At 42.0% G+C, this 23308-nt stretch overlaps 1 protein-coding gene across 7 annotated transcripts in view; it reads right to left on the bottom strand.

The window, feature by feature from the left end:
- Positions 1-2468: 2468 nt before the first annotated feature.
- PPP2R2C (protein phosphatase 2 regulatory subunit Bgamma) overlaps positions 2469-23308 on the bottom strand; it is a 203425-nt gene continuing 182585 nt past the window's right edge. For all 7 annotated transcript variants that reach the window (XM_057426565.1, XM_057426571.1, XM_057426566.1 and 4 more), the window contains 3 exons: positions 19962-20131; positions 15369-15460; positions 2469-5263 (listed from right to left, as the gene is read on the bottom strand). In XM_057426565.1, the coding sequence (XP_057282548.1) occupies positions 4972-5263; positions 15369-15460; positions 19962-20131 (554 nt within the window). In that variant the 3' untranslated portion in view covers positions 2469-4971. The remainder of the gene's footprint in view (positions 5264-15368; positions 15461-19961; positions 20132-23308) is intronic.

The raw sequence follows: 23308 nt of genomic DNA, 5'->3' as shown, positions 1-23308 counted from the left end.
TATCCTTTATAGTGAATTTTTCCTGAGACTTATTCCTCCTATTGGAGAAATGACATCAAATGACAGCCACAAAAGGTGGTGAGGGGGTTTCTGGAGTTCTGCGAACAAAGTACTCCTCTCCCTAGAGCACAGTCAGTTTGTTACCCTTGGTCCTGTATGTATTCAGATGTGTTGGATGAGGCTGCTGCAGGAGACATACACATGCTATAACTATGATTATTGCTGGTTTTAAAACAGGGAGTGGCTGTCCAGCAACCCACCCTTCGATAGTCGCTATTACAGGTTTTATTCTTGTTAGTGCCCATGTTATAAAAAGAATACATAGCATCACCACACTAATTAAAATAATTGCTTCATGGAATTGTTGGTTTAAGGATCTTGTCCCACTCATTGACTGACTCCACTTGGCAAACAGCAAGCCAAGTAATGAGCTGTGCCTTGCCTGGCTGATCCATATTCATGGCAGCTTTTATAGCCAAGGAGTCTGCTCAGTCAGATGCTTCACGTGAAATGCTTTGCATCAGGGGCCAGATTTAGGATCTCTGATTTAGGATCAGATTTAGGATCAGGGGCCAGATTTAGGGGCAGATTTAGGACTGCCTAAAGAGCTGTGCTGGCTTTCACATGAATATAAGTTTGATCCTTGTCCAACTTCAGAGAAAAGGAAAAAAACATCCACTTCTAAGAAAAGTGTTTTCATGAAGGTCTCCAAAAGCAAACATCTCCAGTATGCACAGCAACCGGTCCTGTACACAACAGCCAGGCTTACCTTGGCTTCACAAAGCCAAACACCTTGTCCCCAAGCATCTTCTGAAATTAGACCCAAGTTTTTGAATCTCACCCACTCCAGTCATCCTGTTGCATTCTGAGGTTTTACCGCATAAGCAAGATAAGTGAATTCATGCTCTAATTTTAGACCTAATGCCATTTGCTGAGAAGACTGCAAATGGAAAAGGATTACTGTTGGGAGTGGGAGCAAATTGCTGATCATGATGTTTGTTAGTGAAAATTGGACATAGAAGGCAAACAATCCTTGTACTTACCCTCTCATTGGGGATTAATAGCCACAACCTTGGAAGGCTCCAAAGGACTTAACTGCCTGAAAGCAAGATGAGTTTGCTGGCTGCAAACAGGAGAAGCAGGTGGCTCATGTCAGTACCCCCTTTCCAACCATAAAGGGTTAAATTTCTGTATGCAGCTACTAAGTATGAGTGTGAAAAATGCACAGAGTTTGCCATCTGGCTCCTGCTCCTACTGGGTGTTTAGGGATGAAAAGGGGAACTGGGAAGGTAAATAGGGCATTGCTTGAAGTGTTGATTTTGAGCTGAGATTTCGCTCTTCAGTGCCTAGCCATATTTGTCCATCTAAATGAGTGGGATTGACTGTGTCTTCCCAAAGAAGGGGGGGGGGGGGGGGGGGGAATTAGCATGTAAACTGTGGGGGAGCTGTGCAGAGCAGCACACTGCCTAATACAACAGCTGAGGCATATTTACTCTGGTCTGCATCCAGGAAAAGGACTCAGCCTTTCAGTGTCTAAAGCGTGTGTGCTAATGGACATGTGGTTTCTCGCAGCCCAGGGCCCCATACAGAGCATGCAGACAGGTGATATCACCATCAATATGGTGATAGGTGCTTTATAAATATATAAATATAAATAAAATATGAATATAAATATAAATAATCTCAGCCTTAGCTGAGATTCAAAGGAAGAGTCCAAAATCTAGGGCAAGCATGGGAGGGTCAGGCATCACTGGGAAGTGAATGCTTTCCTAGCTCTAAGTGTGTGTGTGTGCACCACTTTTTCCTCTCCTTATTAAAAACCTCTTTATGTATGTATTTATTTTCCCCTGTTGTAGAGGTAGAAAGGAAGCAGGGGCAGAGGGGAAGGGGTGGAACAGGGACACTGCTCTGCTGGTAGCCCTCTGGTTTGTCACCTGGGCCAATGTCTGCCTTATTTAGGAGGCCAGGCCTGGACACATCCCAGATGTGCCCTCATGGCCTGCTGTGCTAGAAGGTCCCCAGCCTGGCCAGAGATGACACCAGTGCCATTTTTTACCCTATATTTGTGTGTGTCCCTTCACGTTGCACATGTCCCTCATTCCATCTGTAGGAAACTGAGACACCAACCTCCTTAAGTCTATGTTAGGCTATGAGCAGGGGAAAAAGCTGGTCCAAGGGGTAAATCAAAAGTGTTATCTCCAGTTCTGCTGTAACTGTCTTCACACACTCATCATAATGCTAAACCCCCAGGTTAGCCTTGTTCTGGGCACTGTGTTTACCTCTCTACTTGCCACACCACCTTAGGTTCACATAGCAGTATCTTGTCCTGTGAGTCCCAATCCCTGTGACTCTTCCTCCTCTGTTAAAAGGAGATAAACAACCCTTTCATGTCTAGCTTAAAAATAAGCTGTGTCTGGAAGTCATCTATTTATGCCTTTTTGGTTGTAGTTTTATTGAAAAAGCTGGTATTAACATATTTATATTTTTATTCAACAACAGTCAGCTAATTTGTGCAACACAAAGAATGCAGCCATGAACAACAGCTTTCAAAACAATCAATCAGCTTTACCAACTTTACCATCACTTACTCTACACCACTGAAAGCTCAAATTAAAAAGAAAAAGAAAAGTTGGAAACGCTCACAATGACGATGTTAACTTTCCATACATTCAAGAAACCAGGAAACCGATCTGCAGTAGAGATGTCAAAGGCAGGAACGGAATACTGGTCTTTGAAAGGTTTCTATTTATTTCCTCTATAATCACTTCATGGTATTTTGGTTGGGCATTTCATTAGTTCTATAAAGCTCCAAAGATATATTTCTTTCTTTAATTTTAACGTTCTTTTTGGTACCCAAAGCTGTAACAGAGTAAGGTACTTCAAATTAAAAACAAAAAAACTGTGGTATTTATTAAGATCTGCTTTATAATAAGTTATCTATAGAACTTGAGAATGTTAAAAGCTAAATATATGTTTTACAGTACTTCTAGCTGTAAATGCCAGTATGATCTGACAGCATTATTTTTACTTGTTTTTGAGCTGCAAAGGTTAATGGAGGAGGCCAAAAGTCAAAGAAATTGTGACACCCTTGAAGCAGTAGTTTGGCATTAACAAGTTTTCTATACAATTTACCACATTCTTAAACCTTTTTACAAGTGAGGGGAAAAGAAAAGGCAATTTTGTTAAATTTCATTCGAATAAATATGTACATGTACTGTCCATGCCTGCTACAGCGTATACTGTCTTATAAACGCTCCCAATTCCCTTTCAAATGAACCTACACATTTCATACTGTATGTTTGGTGTGTCTGGGAAGTGATGCACGTGGGTTTGTGCTTCTACACACGAAGTACACAGCATTGATCTAGAAAACTTCCAAGGTACAGAGTTCATGTGTTGTGTTGTCATATAAAAGCTTTGTTTTATTAGTTCTTGTAAGCAGATTTTCACCCTTTCCACCCAAAACAAATTATAAAAGCATGCAGATCCCTTCATTGGTACATTCTCCACTTACCAAGAAATCAGTGCATAATGGCTTAGAGATTTATTTTTTCTGAGGAGTTTTAACATGGGCAGATTAACAGGTCACGTGACTTGTGCTCTTTTATTCGTGGTTTGAGGAGAAATCCTTTGGGATATTAATTTTTCTGCCAGAGCTATTAGGGATGCAGCAGAACTTTCTTTTCCTGGATTAAGAGGACTCCCTGCCCACTGCACTGTTCTCATACCATTCCTGCATGTGCAATACCAATTGTGTGTACTTTCCCATTTATCCATCACTACTCATTTTAAACCAGTGATAGATCTAACAGTATGTATGTGGAAGGTTTGGTTGGGTTTGGAGCTTTTTATGTTTCATATTTCTCCAGGAATAATTTTGTCTCCCAGCAGTGGACTCATTTAAAAGTGTTAAAATTCACTGACAAGTGCTGCATCTCGCGGCACCATTCCTTTTACAGTTACATTGCCTGTATTCCCCAAGGCCATGACTAAAATAACCACACTTGCAATCAACAAACGAGGGACTTTCTGAAGTGTCTAGCAGTGACATAACTTTCTTCCCACTGAAGCTGACTGCTGCCGTCAAGGACAGCACTTCTAGCCAAGGTTTCCAGAACTCCAACCCCCAGATGGCAGGATGGGTTTGTATGTCAACTGCCTGGCTGTGTCTGACCAGTCTGAAGTGGCAATACCAAGTTTTTACATAGTCCTCCACGCGATGAAGGTACTTGTTATTGTTTTGAATAGGGCAAAGAGATCTATGGCGAAGAAACTACTTAAAGTAAGCCGGCTGAGTAACTATACCAGTCTGACACTTACTTGGGAAGTTGAAGCACAAAGCAATGTGAATAAATAAATAAACAAGAGGGTGTTGTAAAGAAGTGAATGGGATAGGTGAGACAGGGCAGCTTTTCACTGGCAGGGATTCTGCTTCCAGGTATAAGTGTCATGAGGCCACTCCCAGTGTGCCACATAGTCTAAAGGAATGTTGCTCTTCATTCACCCAAACAGGCCTGGCTTAGCTGAAAGAGGAAAATGTTACTGAAAAAAATAATCAAGAGACTGAGGCAAAAAGCTCTAACAATGTGGTAAATGCTGTGGACTGCAAAAGCAGGCGGGGCACTGGAAGAGTATGGCCCTGGGAGCCATTGAGACCCTTGAAAAGACTAACGGGAGCTGAGGAGCCTCAGCCCTCCTCAGGAACACTCCCAAAGTGAATAAATACCCCTGTTTGTTTAAAGGAACCAATACAGACCACAGTACTGGATTTGCAGTCGTGCCTTTTACTCATACAGTTGCAGTGATGGAAAATTAGAAGTAGTTGGCTTGCCATCAATAAAGATACAGGCTGAGGGATGAAAGGATGCAACCTACAAATCCCACCACAGAAGCCACAATTTTTTGTGAAGATCACATCCTTCTACAACTCTCAAGAGGCTGGTTTGTAAATATAGAGGGATATTGATAAATCTAGTGCATTTCTGAGTTCACTTTATCCTGAAATATGTACAGATTGTTTGTCGCTGCTATAGCAATGATGTTCTCGGTTGGGTGCCATGCTGTGTGCAAGATCTTCTTAGTAAAGTCCAAACTGTCAACACTGATGTCATCTTTCCTCCTTTTGCCTCCAACGCAGACCCTCCGGGGCTTGAGAATAGCTCGTGGTTTGCTGCTCTCTCGGGATGCCTCCAAGGTCACATCCCTCTTGGTGTTCCGGTCAAACATTCGGAAGAAGTTGTTGTATGCACCGGTCATTATCACACTGCAGGGAGAGAGAAAGAACAAGAACAGAGTTAAACAGCATTGTGGGAAGTCAACTTTGATGGGCTCAAGACAGCTGAGCTTTGACCTCAGAATGAGGCAGTTTCTGGCTTCAGCTAGGAAAAGGACATAAAACAGGAGTTTCCCCACTACTCCCCAGACTGTACAGTTTTCTGCCACTGTCTTCCCCTTCCCTTCTAGAGTATTCAATGAAAGGTACAGTTAACCTGAAGCATGCAAGAATGTAAGGACCACAAGATCATGAGAGTAACTTCATAAGGCAATAGAAGTAATATGTCCTAAAAAGTTATTTTTAATAACCCCTCAGCTTTTTACAAGTTATTACACACAGCTACAGGTTGGGCAGAGAAGAGATTCAGAGCAGCCCTGCGGAGAAGGACTTGGGGGTGTTGGTTGATGAGAAAATGAACATGAGCTGGCAGTGTGTGCTTGCAGCCCAGAAAGCCAACCGTATCCTGGGCTGCATCAAAAGGAGCGTGACCAGCAGGTCGAAGGAGGTGATCCTGACCCTCTACTCTGCTCTTGTGAGACCTCACCTGGAGTATTGTGTGCAGTTCTGGTGTCCTCAACATAAAAAGGACATGGAACTGTTGGAACAAGTCCAGAGAAGGGCCACGAGGATGATCAGGGGACTGGAGCACCTCCTGTATGAAGACAGGCTGAGAAAGTTGGGGCTGTTCAGCCTGGAGAAGAGAAGGCTGCGTGGAGACCTCATAGCAGCCTTCCAGTATCTGAAGGGGGCCTATAGGGATGCTGGGGAGGGACTCTTCATTAGGGACTGTAGTGATAGTACAAGGGGTAACGGGTTAAAACTTAAACAGGAGAAGTTTAGATTGGATATAAGGAAGAAGTTCTTTACTGTAAGGGAGGTGAGGCACTGGAATGGGTTGCCCAGGGAAGTTGTGACTGCTCCATCCCTGGCAGTGTTCAAGGCCGCTTTGGACAGAGCCTTGAGTGACATGGTTTAGTGTGAGGTGTCTCTGCTCATGGCAGGAGGGTTGGAACTGGATGATCTTAAGGTCCTATTCTATGATTCTATGATTAAGGATCACTCAGCTCTTGTCTTTCCCCAGAGCTTTGCCTTTTCTGACAGCTGAGATTTACCATGATCCCAGAAAAAGCCTTAAAAAGAAATTTCCACGTATTTCAAACATTTTGATACACTAATAAGATTTACTATTGAATTACGTATTGTAATGAATAATTTGAAGTGTTTCAAAAGGTTGTGAAAAATGACAGAGGTTGCACAAGTTAATTCTTTCCAGAATAAACCAATTTCCTTTCTGAGGCCATAGACCTTGCAGGTCTCAACACCATTAAAATTTGTATTTACAATGCTGCTTAGAAATAAATACATTGATAAAGAGGATTCTGTCATCTCTTCTGTGAAGTTCGAATGAAGCTTCAAGTCAGGATATATTTCTGGGTCTGGGAGAAAGGGGCAGAAAACGTCCCTCGATCTGTATACAAATTACCCCATTAATCAGCTTGTAGTTTGAAATAATGGATTGCCAGTTGCTTCGTTCCCCCAGTCCCTAGGGGAGGATATTTTGTCACTAACTTTAATGAATTCAGGATTTCATCCATGGCCCCCAGGTTATTGGATTAGCATAATCATGGGTTTCAGAGCCTTGCTCAAAAGCTCATCCCCTGTGAACTTTTTCCATATGCAAAGACAGGGCCATGCTCAACTCTCCTGTCTCAGCTGCAGATAGGGAGTCTTTTCCAAATTTCCATTCTGGAACTGGGCATCCACCCCAAACAGTCAGGTCTCCACAGGAAAAGCTGCACAGTTCCAAGACTCGGGCAATCAGGAACTATTTGCCTTTCTAGTACAGCCCAACAGAGCATATTTCACCTGCTTCGCATTTAATAAACTAAAATCCATCTCAAATGACAGTTGCTTTAGCACTCTGCTGTTGTTTCCCACTTGGGGAGAAGCTGTGTTGAGCAGCACACTGGCCAGGAAAGCACAGCATATGCAGTCATGGGAGAATTCAAAGGCATAAACTCTGCACCATACAGAAGCTCACTAGCTGATTAGATTAGATGCTCCTGGATTTAGGAGCTGTCTTACACTATGTGCACAGCCTCCAGCCAGTGTTGCCTTGATCTCATTTGGGGCCATTAGGAGCTACTATAATACAAATGAATAATGCACTGAAAATGGCAGAAGTGGGAGCTGTGCAGCTAGCTGCTCTTACCCTACAGCTACTGACAGACAGCAGCTCCGCTCACTTCAGAGCCACTGCGGGGTAACTAGAGCGGGTGAGCTGGATTTGTACACTGTGAATCACTAACAGGACTGCCAGCTCCATCCTGCTTCCATGTTTGCTGATGGCATACTGGAGTGTGATGACAGCTGATTCCACACTGAGCTTGTTACAGCTCCTGAAGCGCTAAAGAAGACTGCTTCAGACCAGAAGGGTGTAGCACAGAGACAGAGCATACACTGCCCTCAGCAACAGGTCACCTCCAGCCTTCACCCTGTCGGGAGGCTGCTTTACTGAGGCCTCCAGGCAGCACACCACTGGCTGCTCAGTCTGGGGATGAGCTACAGAGACTTTGGCCATGTGCAGCTGCAGCTAGCCCTTGGGGTGTCTGCAGTGAGGTTTCCCTTACCTTCACCCCATCCGCAAAGGCCTGTCACAATCCTGCTTAGTAAGGCACAACTTAACATCCCCACAGGCAAAAAAACCAAGAGTCAGTGTGACAGCTTGATAAAACATACCCCAGAAGCTGCAGAAAGCCTATGGATCAAGATGAGCGCCCATTTCAGAAACTGAATCAACAGCAGTAAATCTAATGTTTCACTCCCTCCAAATCACTGTGTCTTGTCATTTACAGCTCCTGCTGTAATGGTTATTCACAATGTGAAAAAGTCGCGGCTATTTCATATCTCAGCGCTAGCACACACAGTTTGTGATTCAAAGAGCCCAGCTCAGCACTGTAAGCTTTCTCCCCTCAGGCAAAACTTGGAATCAGGTTCATAACACTGGAGCACCGTAGGCCATGGGCTGCAGAGCTGTGGTTCCAGGGCAGTGGGGAGCATCGCACTTATGAAGGCAGGAACTGTCAGGGGAGCAGTGCTCATGCAGGCAGAGTACCAGCGCACCAAATGCACAGAGCGGTATTTGTCAAGGATCTTATTTTAGGAGGTTTTGCTTGCAGTAAAACTGCCTTTACAGTCCATTTGCTTTTTAATTTCTTGAACACTCGCATCTTTTTAGAAGTCTGCTTTCTCCAGTTGGATTTACTGCAGTTATTTTTTTTAAACATATGTAGATGACTACTTTCCATGCTCGCCCTGTTTTTCTGCAGTTTAATGGCTCAGTAAAAAATAGCATTATGTAAATGAGAAAGTGCCCATTCTTGTTCAAGGTCACAAACACAGATGGATTATAACCTTACCTGCTGCTTAAAATAACAATAAAAGAGAGTGAGAACTAGGTGCAAGCCTGCAATTTATTCCCGTTCAGGAAAATATAATGTGCAATAATGGAATGTATGCAATAAGGAGAGGTTTACATACATACATATATTAGAATAAAAACTGTAGTTGAGTACAGGAAGAGTTTGTTCTGTATTCCCAGACCCTGCTCTGCACAGCAGTGTTATGACAAGTGCTTGTACAAAACCCTTGCAAGTGAGGCTGGTTCAAGAAATCAAACAAAGCCTCTCCCCCAAAATGTCTCTCATTAATTCATACGTGTGCAAGGAAGCAGCCCATAAAAGCTCTGCCTAATCACCTTCACTCCTGTTTGTAAAGCATGTTAAAAGTTGTGCTACCTGTGGTCAGAGGCACCATGATCTCAGCCATGCAGGGGTGATTAGGATGCAGAACACACTCCAGTGCATTTTGAGGAGCAGCACACTGATAGCTCAGGCTGGAGCAAAGCTGCTGATTGATAGAATGTGCCCAGCTCGAACCACCACAGCTACGGGCGGCACGATTAAAATATAACTTTCAAAGAGGCAAGAAAAGCAAAAAAAAAAAAAAAGCAGGAAAAAACCCCAAATGGCAGTGACATGGCTGCCGCTGCTACACTTTACACACTGACAGCCTAGCTGGTGCTCTGAAAGCCATCTCTAGCCACCATTCTGTTCTTTTTGCTCTTGCATCCCCTCCAACCCTGACTCTGCCCTTTACCGCACTTTCCAGGTAGGTTTCCCTTCCCCTTTCCTTCTTTCTCCCCTCCCCTTTCTCCATTTCTCTCTATCCTGCTCTACACTTCTTTAAAAATACCCTGTTTCACTCTCTGCTGCTACTGAAGTATCCTCCTTAGCTCCATCCTGTTCCCTGCTCTGTCCTGCCTCTTTTGCTTCACTTCATCATTTCCCTTTCTCTGCTTCCCCCCTCCTTCCCAACCTCTTCATTTTACTTTTGAAGGTCCCACTGCTCACCCTCTCACTGTAATCTCCCACTACCTCCTGTCTTGATTACTCTCACGCATTGTGTAGCTTGCTCAGCTCTCAAGGGTTTGTGGCTTCCATCCTTCTTTCATCCTTCCATCCGTCTTCAGCCTTTATCCAGCTGAAGGCTGGAGAAATGAGCTGGTGGGAGGGTCTCCTTTCTCATCACATACAAATCACTGGTAGGTATTTGATAGTGCAGGTTGTGGCACCAGAGAGGTTGGGATGCTGAGAGATCCGCAAGGCCAGGCTGGCCATATACCAGCTTACCATGGGGTGCAGGTAAGGAGAAGCACTGCTGGTTGTCTATTTTGCAGAGCTGCTATTCTTGCCAAGGGCTGTAAAAAAAGGGTTTGCACGCACCCATGTGTGCAATCTGCTTTACAGCTGGGCAATCACAGCACAGGCCTTGATGGCCTTTTGGCAAATTCCCTACTTCATCAACCTTAAGGGCATCTGAATGGGATTACATCATTTGTACTAAACTGCAATGAGATCTTCCATAACATTTTGGGGCACTGAGATTTCATCAAACACGTCAATCATGAGAACTGGCGTATCTGTCTTTCTCATATCTGTTATTCCCATACTTTGCTTAGATTTCTTTATTGCAAGCCAAGCTCTTAGATGTCATCTATGCTGCACACAACAGATTTTATTGAAATTGTTCCAGTCAGCTGCCTTCCGGGATGTCAGGGTTTACCCTGAAGCTCTGGGAGTATCAGCTGGAACTAAGGCTTGCTTGAAAACCAAACCATACTATTTTCACATTGGTTTGTGCAGGTTTTGGTGTGGTTTTTTTTAAAGACCTTTTTATAATAATTTTTTGGGCTAACTCTGGCCAGGTTAGACTTCCTGGATGCACAGACATTTATTCACCTTTGGATTTCTATTGTCTGCAGAAATTCAGTTCATGTCATAGCTCACCTCCTTCACTGTTGCTCACAAGAGCAAGGAAGCCATGGGATGGTGTGACAGGACTAATGCTGGGCAAGGCTTAAGGACTGGCACACATCAGGTTTAAGGATGACAGAAATACAAAGGCAGTCCAGCTAACCTGCCCCTCACTGTAGATATGGCAGCAGAACATCACTGCCTGAGGCAAGAGAGGCAGAAAGAACGAACTTTAAACCTCCTGGGGAGCATGCTGATGGAAAAGTTTGAGACACTGGACTCAGGGCTGTGGCACTGTGGTACAGCTGGCTGATATAAAACCAGGAATAAGAACAGGGGATCCCCAAGTCCTTCCAAGCCAATATTTGACATGCCAAGCTTCAAGAACAAATGATGTCCTCTAGCTCTCCAGCATGAAGCATGCTGCCAGACAGGAATAGACTGTTAACATCTCATCCACTGGGACTTGCCAATTCCGCCTGATTAGAGTGAAGGCTGACGGATATTCCATGGAATGAATGACAGTTCAGTAGGAAAGGACTGACTGAACAGTTGTATGTGACTTCACTCATCTGCTTACAGCCTATCACTTATCATTATAGTATTCAGAAGTCTCCCTAGAAGGGTTCCCATACACTCATTGATATGAAAACTTAAAAAAAGTAATGAAGGTATTTACCGTGTAGAATTACTGTTATTTTTATCTTTTACTGGCTCTTTAACACACAAACAGCTGCAAAGGTGCTAAATTTTGTGGTAAGACTGAAATAGCAAAATTCATTTGGTTGACAGTGGGAAGAAAACAGCGTCTTGCAGGTCATTATTAAAAGATATGACTATGGAAGTGAATAGAAGAACTAAATTACATTGCTGTATAAATAGAGATCACGTATTCTACATAGTCACGTAATGATGTATATACAATAAAGATGGCATGATTTTAGTGTAATATACTCAGCTAGAGATAATATGTGCTCATCTGGTTGAATCAGTGTAAGACCCCTGCTTGACTCCCCCCCTGACCACCGTTGTTGCCAAAGTACATAGTGATTAATGTGCCCTTCAGCAAATGAGATCGGCTCTGTCTGATTGTATTAGTTCCTGTTCATTGGAGTAACTGAGCATCAATCACGTTCTAATCAGAGCTCACGTACATTGATTTTTTTGTAAACAGCCTCACCATCAGGTTCTATCATAGCCCAGATTAACTGCTCAGTAATGACAAAAAATAATAAAGGATTTTCACCTAAATAATAAACACGTTTTAATTTTTAACAGCAATCCTGTCACTTCAGATTGTCATTGTAGCTTTAAAGTCCCCAAAGATAAAATTAACATGTTAAAAACTGTAGTTATTAGTTATGTAGATATGTGTACACATATATGTGCAGTATACTGTCACATACTGCAGCATCTCTTAAGAGTACCTTTTTTATTAAGTATTGCTTACCCTCAGCAGTAGTCCTTTTAAGAAAACATACATGCCAAGAGGATCAAATTGAGTGACCTTGCTGTCCAAATTAACTGTTCTTTAAGAGTTACTGGTAGCCAAATATAATTTAACACCCACAAAAAATACCATCCTTGTAGTGTGTAGCAAAACAATACAATACTTATCATACACAGAAGCATGAAGCTCAGATGTTCCTCAAAAGATTCACATCAGTGCTGATATATTTGACTCTTAGAAAGAAACAACTAAATTAAAGAGAACCCTTATCTTTTGTCAAATATTGCCAGCTACTCTACTCAACAGTTTCTTACAATCAAGAGCAGCGTATTGTGTTCAGTGACGGATTTGGTAATTGTGCACGACTAGTAACGTGTCAGTGTCTTGGCAGTACAATAAATGAAGCCCTCACGATCTAATGCTCCCACTTAATAATTACTCACTGCATTGATCTTTCTGATCTGTCAAGTAGGAACAAAAATATTACGCTTACTTTAAATCCTTATATTGAATAATACTTCTATTATTACCAGGCAACTATCCAGAGACAGGTCTTAAAGCACTAATGAGGACAGGAGCACTTCATTTGACTACAGGGGTCTGAGTCTGGGAACAAGTGACCATCCTCTACAATGCACTGGGAATTCCCATCAAAGATAAGTGAAGTGGTTTGAAAGGATGTGAAAATCCCTGAGTGTTGGGGGCTTCGGGGCTTCAAAGTTTCACAACATCCAAACGATTTGATTGTGCTGTTCTTCTGTGCCAGATTTAGGTGGGGGACAGCACTGTCCATATTTCCAATAAATGCTTTAATTTTGGTATTTCTAGTAAGATCAAATTCAAGCAGTAACCAGTCTGCTGAGATAACCCTCTGCTAAAACACCCATTCATTCACGGGTTTGGGGGGTTCAGAGAAAAGTTAAACATAAAACTTCTGTGGGTGATTCCCCCTTCCTGACCATATCAAAGCCATTTCCACAACAACAGCTGGTGCCCAAGTTGCAGTCATAGCAATCTGGGAAGTATTTTGCCCAGTGTGGTCTACTGAATTCATTTAAAATGACCAGCAGTTTGTATCACAGGGGATACTCAATGCTGAGTTAATCCTTGCCAGAAAACACACTACCCTGGCATGCAGACAACAGAGATCGTGGAAGAATATAGTTTTACTTGCATAATAAATGACACATGGTAAAAGTTTATTTATTAGTAAATAAGAGAGAGGGAGAAGGACTTTTGAGAAGGGCAGGTAGTGATAGGACAAGAGGGAATGGCTTTAAGATAAGAGTAGATTTAGATTAGATATTAGGAAGTTCTTTACTGTGAGGATGGAGAGCTGCTGGCACAGGATGTCCAGAAAAGCTGTGGCTGTCCCATCCCTGGCAGTGTTCAAGGCCAGGTTGGACGGGGCTTGGAGCAACCTGGTCTAGTGGAAGGTGTCCTTGCCTGTGGCAGGGGGTTGGAACTGGATGAGCTTTAAGGTCCCTTCCAACCCAAACCAGTCTATGATTCTATAAACACAGAATCTCTCCATTGGGCAGGTGCAGGAACTGAGCAAAGGAAAGCAGCCCAAAGGGAAGATGCCCCTTACACAGGGTACAGCATTAGACTTAGCCTGCATTTGTGGAACACAGGACTGGAAGAGACCTTGCTCTGAACTTCCAGGTTCAGACACTTGCATTTTAAGAAATGTCTCATATAACTGCTTTCACAAATTTCCTGAGCACCTTCATCAAAACAATTGTGCTGCTTACAACTCCACTACTCAGGACCAGAAGACTGCTCTACACTGTCACTGTCTGAATAGGTACAAACTACCTCTAATTTCAAGGCTATCATTACCTGTTCTGTAGCTATTCGCTGTTGTGTCATTCACATCTATTTTAGCTAGATCCTCTTCCTCACGATGATATACCTACTAGAAGGAAGTATAATCTTGGCTTCTCTTTTGCTAAGTTGATCAAAAACAAACTCCTGCCCTCTCCTCTCTTTAGAGCAGCTGTCCATTAGTTCCTCCACCTTGGAGATGAGGGACAAGAAATGTGTAACTGCAGTCCATAGGTCTTTGAATAAGACCCTAACATCATGTAGTTCTTTTTCTCTGCTGGATATCCCAGCCTCCCCCATTCAAAGATCATATCTGCCTTTTTCACAGCTGCCCCACACTCTGTTTCATAATCCTTGCCCAGTTCATGGGGGCAGGCCTGCTACAAATACAATGAGATGAACTGGTTTTCCCTTTTCCAAATGAGATGCTAAGTGAGCTGAAGGCACAGTTCCAGGCCTTCAGCATGTGCCAAACCTTTGCCTCTTGGCTCATAGCATTGCTGAGCCAGGAGTCACTGTGTACCATTCAAAATTGGCTCCTGTTCTGTCTTTCACATGCATTTTGTAGACTGCTAATCCCTTCCACAGTCACCTAGCATATGAACATCTCTGTGAGTTGTTTCCAACTGATAACATGAAGGTTTCTGTCTTCTTTTAACTAAAATCTTCACCCTGCATTATACTCTTGGATTTCATCCATTTTTATTATTCCATTCCTCTCGGCTACTCAGTTTTTCCTGTACAATATTCCTACTTCCCAAAGTACTGCCATAATTTGCTAACATTACAGCATTACCGCACTGTATCCTAGCTCGCACTCTCTGACTTGCTGTGCCAGTATTTCTCATTAAAATACTCAACAAGGTTTTATGTCCAAGATAAAAACAAGGAGCTCTCCTTCAGTGCACAGGGAAAGGGACTGCTCTGGTGGAGGTAGATACCAGAAAAAAACTGTCATTTGGCAGCAGTTTGCAGAGAACCAGTGGGTGCTTGTGGCTGCCTTTCCTTGCTCCCCATTTACAGTAAATGAGCTGAATTTCTGAAGCAGCTCATGGGTAAATAGAGAATCACAGAAGCTTCCTCAGTGTGTTGGCGGGGCTGTGCAAGTTGACAGCATTCTTCTAACTTTTGCAGCCCACTTATGATTTTGGTGAAAACAGACAGAATTGGAAGGGTTTTTCCCCCTAAGGCATGAACCAAGACTAACAACGTATACACCATGCGTAAGCAGGTCAGAGGTACAACCCCACCAATATCCAAACACCTTTTATCACCTGAACCTGTGAAGATGCAAACTGTTTAGTGGTTTAGTGTGAGGTGTCCCTGCACATGGCAGGGGGGTTGGAACTAGATGGTCTTAAGGTCCTTTCCAACCCTAACGATTCTATGATTCTATGATGTGGAAAATAAACACATGTAACACTTCACTTTCTGATCACTCCCCACTACATGGGCACTCTTTTGGTAAATGAAGACAATGATGGACATAGAGATAAATTACCTGTCTGATCCATTCCATGCACATTCAAACTTGTCAAAGATGCAGTCATTTTCATAGAGGGAACACAACTTGCTCCTAAGGTAATCATGGACCTGTTTCAAAGAAAACAGCTGCTGTTATTCTTGGAATAAAACTAAATATAAAGCTCCACAACCAGCCCCCCACACTCTGCTTTATCTCCCATGTTCACTTTCCAAATATGCTGCACAGATTGGTAGCCTTGCAGAACATGCTGTATTTAAACCCTAAAGAAGCTATCTGTACTTTTCCACAGTCCAATTAACCTGGTGCTACAGGATTATTGTTGCAGGAAGGCACGAAGCATACCTCCCTCAGCAGGCTGCAGACCACCCCTCTTCAACATATTTGCTTCCTGCTTGGGTGATTTTCTCAGTGTTAGCCTAATTCCCAAAGACATTTCACCAGCTGATACCCTGGATGTGCTAATTAATGTGCAAGAAATGTAATTTAAATAGTAACAAAAATGTCATATTCCAAGATAAGCGGAGTTTTACTTGAGGCAGAAAGAACTTGGCTCTCTTAAAAGAACCTGTATGTATGGTATTACATATATTTGGGTAAGGTATTTCAGAAGTCAAATACAGTATATTTGTAGTTGCACAGGCTGCAAAGTAGAACACTAATTTAGCCCAAGGATATCTCCTACTTGGCTGAGACTTAAAAACAACATTGTAAATTCTCACTTATATATATATTTGAAAAGTGGGACTAAGCAGCAGATCTCTCCTCTGGGCCACGCATCTCTGCTGAACAAGAGTTAGAATAAAGAGACAGCTCTCATACAAACTGCTTCAATCCTTTGCTGAATTTGATTAGATTTTCCTTCTGGATGATTGGTTTCATTCCACAAGGAAATAATGAGCTAGAAAATCCCTGCCTAGACGAATTTACTAATGCACTTTCACTCCTGGTGCTTTCTTCTAGCTGTTGTAGGAACTGTAAAACAAAGACCTGTGGATGGCCTCTCAGAGCACACATACCAATCCCATAGCCAAGGGGCATAATTTAGCTCTGACATAGAGAGGTATTGGTTCTTGCAAGTCCAGGGAGACTGCTCCTGCCCATGGATGCTCAGCATCCTTCTCTGGCTTGAGGGCATAAACATTTCTTCTGGTAGCTTCTATCAGAGCAGATGAGGGACAATGACCTTTCACTTACATTTTCTTTAACCCGTTTTCAATAGCCAAATTGCACAGTATCCTAGGAATATTTGTAATGTAAGGTTATTAAGGATTAGAAATTTTAGTTATGGATCAATTTCCATTAATAGATGAGTGAGGACTGACTTGTATATCAACAGATGTCTTCTACAGCAATAATAGGCAAATGGCAGATAATATATTTCACAATTAAATGCATTTACCCTCATGGTGAATAATAGGTCAGAACATTTCAAGCACTGATGCAGTTTCTTGCACCCTCTGTAATTAAATCCTTTCATTTTATCTTTACTTCAAGCCTTGCTATGTTAGCAGTACAATTTCCTTTATCATCTTTGTGAGCTCCAAACCCTTGGAAGTAATAGAAAGGTTGAGTAAGGCAGAAGGAAGTAGTTGCATTTGCCGCACTGATTGTCATTTCTAGGTCTTCTTCTTGTTATCATTTTCAGCAGCCATCTGTCATGACCACTGTCACGTATACACCCTTTGCAAAGTGCATCCAAATCCACAGCTTGGAGCTGTGCCTTTCTATCACTCTGTCAAAAAGCATTTTGCAGTTCCTCCTTCAGATTTCTTACTGATCTCTTCAAGGTCTCAGGTCCTTTTTGTTGACTGACTGTCTGCAGACTTGCACTTCTGCCTTGGACAACCAGCTTCCTTTTCATGTGGACCCTAAGACTGCTGTATTTGAACACATTTAGACCCTCATAGTGACTATAAGAAACTAAGTGGAATAAATAAATTCTCCCCTTGTTTACATGTTCATCTGCCACTACCAATTGAGGGTAAAATCAGATTTGCCTTGTCTGCTACATATAGTCCTTACCACATATGAATAGTACTTGAATGTAAACTAATTCACTCCTAACTGATTACAAAAGACATCCGTTTCTTCACTGCCCTGTTTTAGGTCAGACCTTCATGAAATTATCTAGTAATTCTGTGCTTCAAACTGAGAGAGCAACACAACTACACAGGGAGCTATTTCACTGGAACTGAATAGTCACAATCAGAAATTGCACTGGTGTGACATGTTAGTCCAAATCCCTATGCAACAGACCCTGCTAAAAGCGGATCAAGCCATTATCAGCTATGAATGTGTTCACCTCTGGCTGTTGCTGGTACGGTTCTGCTGGGGTGATTGACCTGGCAGCATCAGAAGAGCATCCTGTTAGGTAGGGCTGCCCTGCAACATTCAAGCACTGACCATTCCACTGTATTGCTCTTTCAGTGCTGTCCAGTGCATCATACATTGCCTTTCTGCTTTCATGTGAAGCAAAACCAGGAGAAAATCATGTTGAATCATTGTCAGCAGACACATTTCAGCAAGGCTGCAACAGCTGCTCTATGCAATAGCATTCTTTTAGCCACAGCAATGGTAAGCAAAAGAACTTGCATGAGGAATTTTTTTTTGTGTTACTAAAATTGTAACCTGATAATGAAGCAGTACAGTTACAAACTTTGCTCTTCCTTACAGCCCTGCGGGGATATCTCCTGTTGTGACCCTCCTCATGAGTCTCACAGCTAAGTGGCTACCATGCAGTGGATGAAATGAGAAATTGAATCTTTTAATGAATATCTTTTACTCTTTTAATGATATACATGCCATCAGGATTATGTGCATGGATAATGGTCGCTTTATCTGTTGCCTTCGGGTGATCTGCCACAACAAACTTTTAGAGAGATTTCCAAGTTTATACAGGAGATTTAGTTACGTGAGAGAGAAATGCCACTAAGACAAATTATTTAAAAGAGTAATTGAGAACCCTTTGCTTAAGAACAGAATTCTCTACTCTCTGCAGCTGAAAACCATGAAAGGCTGCCCAGAGAAGCTGGACTGTGTGAATCCTATGGAGTCCTGTGCTATTGGCTTCCAAAAGCCGATGAGTTCCAGATTCTTTAGCCCACTGTAACACTCAGCAATGCATCTGTGTAGCCTTTACATTCTCAACATGGAGAAACATAACTTTCTAATTGCCACCACTGTTGGATCTCAGACAGATTTAAAGGTGGCCAGCTTGTTTCATAGCTACCTACATGAGGAAATATAAGCAGATGTCAGTCAAGACAAACAGGTTGGCTTGAGCAGCTATTCCTCTCCAGGGATAAGACTGCATACTCCAATCACATACGTATAAAATAATATATTATCTAAGTTCCCCAAATCTGAGCTGTGATTCTGTTATATAAAACACAGTCTCGCCCTTATCTTCCCACTCCATTTTCACAGCATATCAACATTTCTAACACATTTAGCATTACAAGTGCTGCCATTTTCAGAGGAAAACCAATTCTGTAGTCTTAAAGGTATAGAGGCTCAGACTTTCCAACACTTACAGGAGATACACTGAAGAGTATCCACTGAAATGTAATGGGTGTACTAGATAACACTTGGGCCCCCTTTGTCTACTGAACACTAGCTGATAAATATCCTCAACATCATTGATGTAAAATTTCAGTTGTTTTGACAAGACATGCTACCAAACTCTCATTACATGTTATTTTAAATCAATCTTAGCTATAATCATTGTGAACTACTGTACCATAAATGCCATTATATAGACAGAGAAAACAAGGGATCGTTCCAGTGCTGTCACAGGACTATGTCTTAGTAAGCCCTACGAGCCAGATGAATGATGTTTTTCCTGCTTTGCATACTCTTCTGTAGGTAGGTTAACATTTTTTCTCATTGTGCTTTCATAACAAGCAGTTTCTGTGTCACAGATATATTTTTCTTCTTCAAAGCAGAGTTAAAAAATGTAAGTGCAGCCTTATATTGCCAAACAGAACAGATGTCAGAGTACAAGCTCAGCTGGCTGGAGCCACTGGCATTTTGTCTGGATAATATCACAATGAATTCAGGCAACCAGATGTGTCTGTCTGGCATTCAGGAACTGCTGTGTCAGTGGTGATGTCAGGGCTGAACTGATTGCTTCTAGAACTAGGCACAAGGGAGAAATGCATAGATGAAGTTTTTAAATGAAGTTCTGAAATGACAAAGGTGTAAACTCTCAGCAGTCCCAGCGGGAGCTGAATGCTAAGAACACACAAAATCCTTTCCTCAGTTACTTTTAAATGTTAATAGTGAAATACATCATTTGAAAACAGATGCCAAAGTGAAGAGACAATTTCTCTTGTTAGAAGCATCATTACCTTCATGAACCCAATCCACAGTGAGTGCTACTCTCACTCCCCAGGCCATACACTTCCTTACTAATGCTGAAATTACCCTTTTCCAACTACAGTGATGCCACTGTGAGGATTTTAACCACAGCTCTCTTAGCTAGTTGCTTCTCAGACCAAGAAATGAGAAGTTTAGGAAAGCATTCCTAAACATCCCAGAAAAATACTGTGTTTTTGAATAGTGACCTGCTTTTATGTTGTTGCATTTCAAGATGTAGGAGATACCTACCTGGTATGTTTCTACGGGCTTCGTTTCCATGTTCAGATCCCAAACTTTGACAGTGAGGTAATCTCTCGTTAGCATGTATCTACCACTGTGACTGAATTTGACATCTGACACTGAAGAGATTATTTCTGAAAAGAATGATCTGTTACTGGGGTCTTCTGGTTCTTCATAAACTGTTGGAAAAAAAAGAAGCAAGAGAGAAATTAGAATTTTATCAAAAATTGCTCTGTTGTACAACTGAACTGTGCATTTCCTCTGAAACATGTACTTCAATGTACCAAGGAGCATGATACAGAATGACCTATATTCCATATAGATATATGCACTTAGTTTATTCTTTATATAAAAATACAAACTGTAAGCTTTAAGTATTATAATTAACCTTATAACTAGGGGTCCAAAGCATCACTTTGGGAAATGGTGTAAATACAGCAGTTAGTTGACTACAGCTACCTTTAGCAAGGCAGTTCACCTATGGTCATCCTTTCTGGGGTTCGCATGTCCTCTTCCCTGTCTTAACCAAAATTGAGGTGTCCCTGTCACACAAAAGGTGTACATGTGGTCTCACAATAGGGTTGGCATCCCCAGGAAGGGTGGTTACTGAAAGCCTGCCCTGGTTGCCAGAGCCAGCTGGCCAGTCTGCAGGCTGCTCACCAGTCATGTCTCAAGACATCTGAGACTAAACACAACAATTTTGAAAAGCAATTGCAAACTGCAATTACCTCTTCCTGAGAGGTGAGCAGAAAATGGACAGTGATTTGATTTACCATGTGCATACATGGACTGCTTGATGTGCAATTGCTGACAGTTCTGGAAATAACTAACCTCACTGTACATGCTGGTTAGCTGTTCTGTGCACTGCATGATCCAACTAGGACCACAAAATATTGCATACAGTATTTCCATAGAGGGAAATCCAGCTCCTGCAGCTAGGAGATGGTCATTCCTGCTCAACTGTACACAATGATGCTGGATGACTTACATTGAATTGGAGGAACTTGAAACAACTGGTACTAGTGGGCTCTGCTTCATGCGTTACGGGTCCACCAAGGTCTCTCCATGGTCTTCCATTTTGGTCTTCTCCAAAATGCCTGCACTAACTCTAACCCTTTCTACAAGGTGCCTACAGCAAGTCTGTTGTCTTTCTGCAGGTATCTGTGGCCATGTGATCCAAATGATCTCTAAGGTGAACTTTCTGCTGAAGTCAGGCTTTCAGGATGTTTCAATTCTCACCAAAATCAGTGGGGTTTCGGCAGCTATGTCTAGAATATTCTTTGAAAATTGGCTATTTGGAGTGTCATTTTCAGGTCTCAAAAGCAGGTGAAGAAAAGCCATGCGATGAGACGTGAAAACACGCTGAAAGTAGAACAACTTCTTACTGTCAGTCAAAACAAAGGTTGTTTTGTAGTCCAATGGAACATTTCTCTCTCAACTAATTTATCCATGACTATGATTCAGCCTGTTGAAAGCAACAAGGTTACGGTTTCCATCAGGTGAAATAATATTCTGCTGAAAGTTAGGGGTGAGCATGTGGGCGAAATATGTGGGGTAATGCAAAAAATGATGGGCAATTTTCTTTGGGGGTGGGCAGTGGAACACAGCCAGGCGTGCACATGAGAATGAGGTCTATATTTGAACATGTACCACACATCAACATGGTAACGAACTACTTCAAAAAGGGGGAAAAACTTTTCTTTTCAGACAGGCTGTAAACGAATAACTTTAAATAGCTCTGTAAAAATTTGCCTAGACATTGTGCAAAGCAGGTATTTTGTAATTATCCTGTCAGGTTTTCAATAGAAGCCTGACGAGCACAAAGCAATTATCATTTCTCATACCTCTTCCCTTTAATCTGTCCAAACTCTGTACTTGGCTGGCAGGAATTTAATCCTCCTAATTATGATGTGAAGTTGCTATTAAAACCAGGAAAGAAAAAAATAACCAACTACACACTAACTGAACTACACCTTCATTTATAGCTGAGACATATTTTCTTGGCTCTGTGTGTCTCGTCCAACTGATTAGGAGTAATATTTGCACCTGGATACTCTGTATTTTATTAATTAATGAGATTAAACCATTTCATCCTTTATCTGCACTGTTTATTGCTTTTCTATTCTTACCACAGTAAGTATTAGAAAGACTTAGATTAATTAATTTCAGAAACTAATGCAGGCATGAAAGCCTTGTATCATTACAGAAAGAAAGATAGTAGAAATTTTAGTAGCAGCTATTCTTTGCAGATAGTTCCTATAGTCAGCGTAACCAAGCCAAGAAAATTGTTACAGGAAATTAAGCAGCAGCTCCCAATGTTACAGAGAAAGCTTAGCAAGCAGCAGCAGATGCCTGAGCAACCAGAACAAGGCACTGGCCTCAGTAAACGAGATACGGTGTTCTTGGATCTTGGCTATTTCTGGTTTAGAATTGATGTAAGGTTATGCATACGCTGCAAAAAAGCATAATCTGCATTCAATTTGGCTACTGCAGGTTGAGTAATTGGAGACAGAATAGCAGTGACAGCACATGACTTGGACTTCAGTTCAGGCAAGCAATTTAAATTCAATCCTGGCTTCCTCAAGCTGATAGAAGAAAACATAGTGCTTGCCTACTGTTTGCAAAGCCAGGCTTACCAGCCTGCACTGGAACACACTTTCTGTTCACTACAGTTTAGACTTATCTTCTGGAAGCTGCTTTTATTCCAGGGGCAATCTGCACCCAAAACACCAACCTTCAAATCTAGCATACTTTTCTGTACTTAAATAAATCTTGTTAGACCAGGACTCGGAATCAGAGCTTTACTGAAATTTGATTACAAATTTTATTATACTCTTTGAATAACTTTATTAACTTCTTAATAACTAACTTTTGCCACAAAAAGGGTATTTAACTTTCATTAATATTGTTCTTGATGACCTTCACTGTGCTAATTATACGAAAGACACTAAGCTACCTGCCTAGTTGCAAACTAATGAACATAGGAAGCACAGATGGTGTGGTCTGCTGAGCTTTAACATGATACTGCTCAGACTTAAATATGACCCTCATGACAGGACTGTGGAATAGAGAAATACCATGGGGATTATGGATGGAAGCTGAGCATATCTCTGAGTAAAGCCAGTGTTGGAGAGCAGCCTCCAAGGAAGGCACCAATCCTGCTCCTTACTCCACTGGCAGATACATGGGTGAGCTGGGAAGTCTGCTTAGGGCTCCCATCAAGCTTATGTTGCACTCTGGGTGCTGCCATTGCAACTTCCCATTTATTTTGATATGGGACTGATTCCACAAACTTGAAAGCTGTACATTTTGGACAAGACATATCCAATGAAAAAAATCCAAACAACAAACTAATC

The sequence above is a fragment of the Pezoporus wallicus genome, unplaced genomic scaffold (genome assembly GCF_028554395.1).
Source record: "Pezoporus wallicus isolate ANWC-B61680 ecotype Strahan unplaced genomic scaffold, APGP_CSIRO_Pwel_v1 scaffold_13239, whole genome shotgun sequence".
Classification (NCBI taxonomy): Eukaryota; Metazoa; Chordata; class Aves; order Psittaciformes; family Psittacidae; genus Pezoporus; species Pezoporus wallicus.
This window is presented reverse-complemented; position numbering and strand designations above follow the sequence as displayed.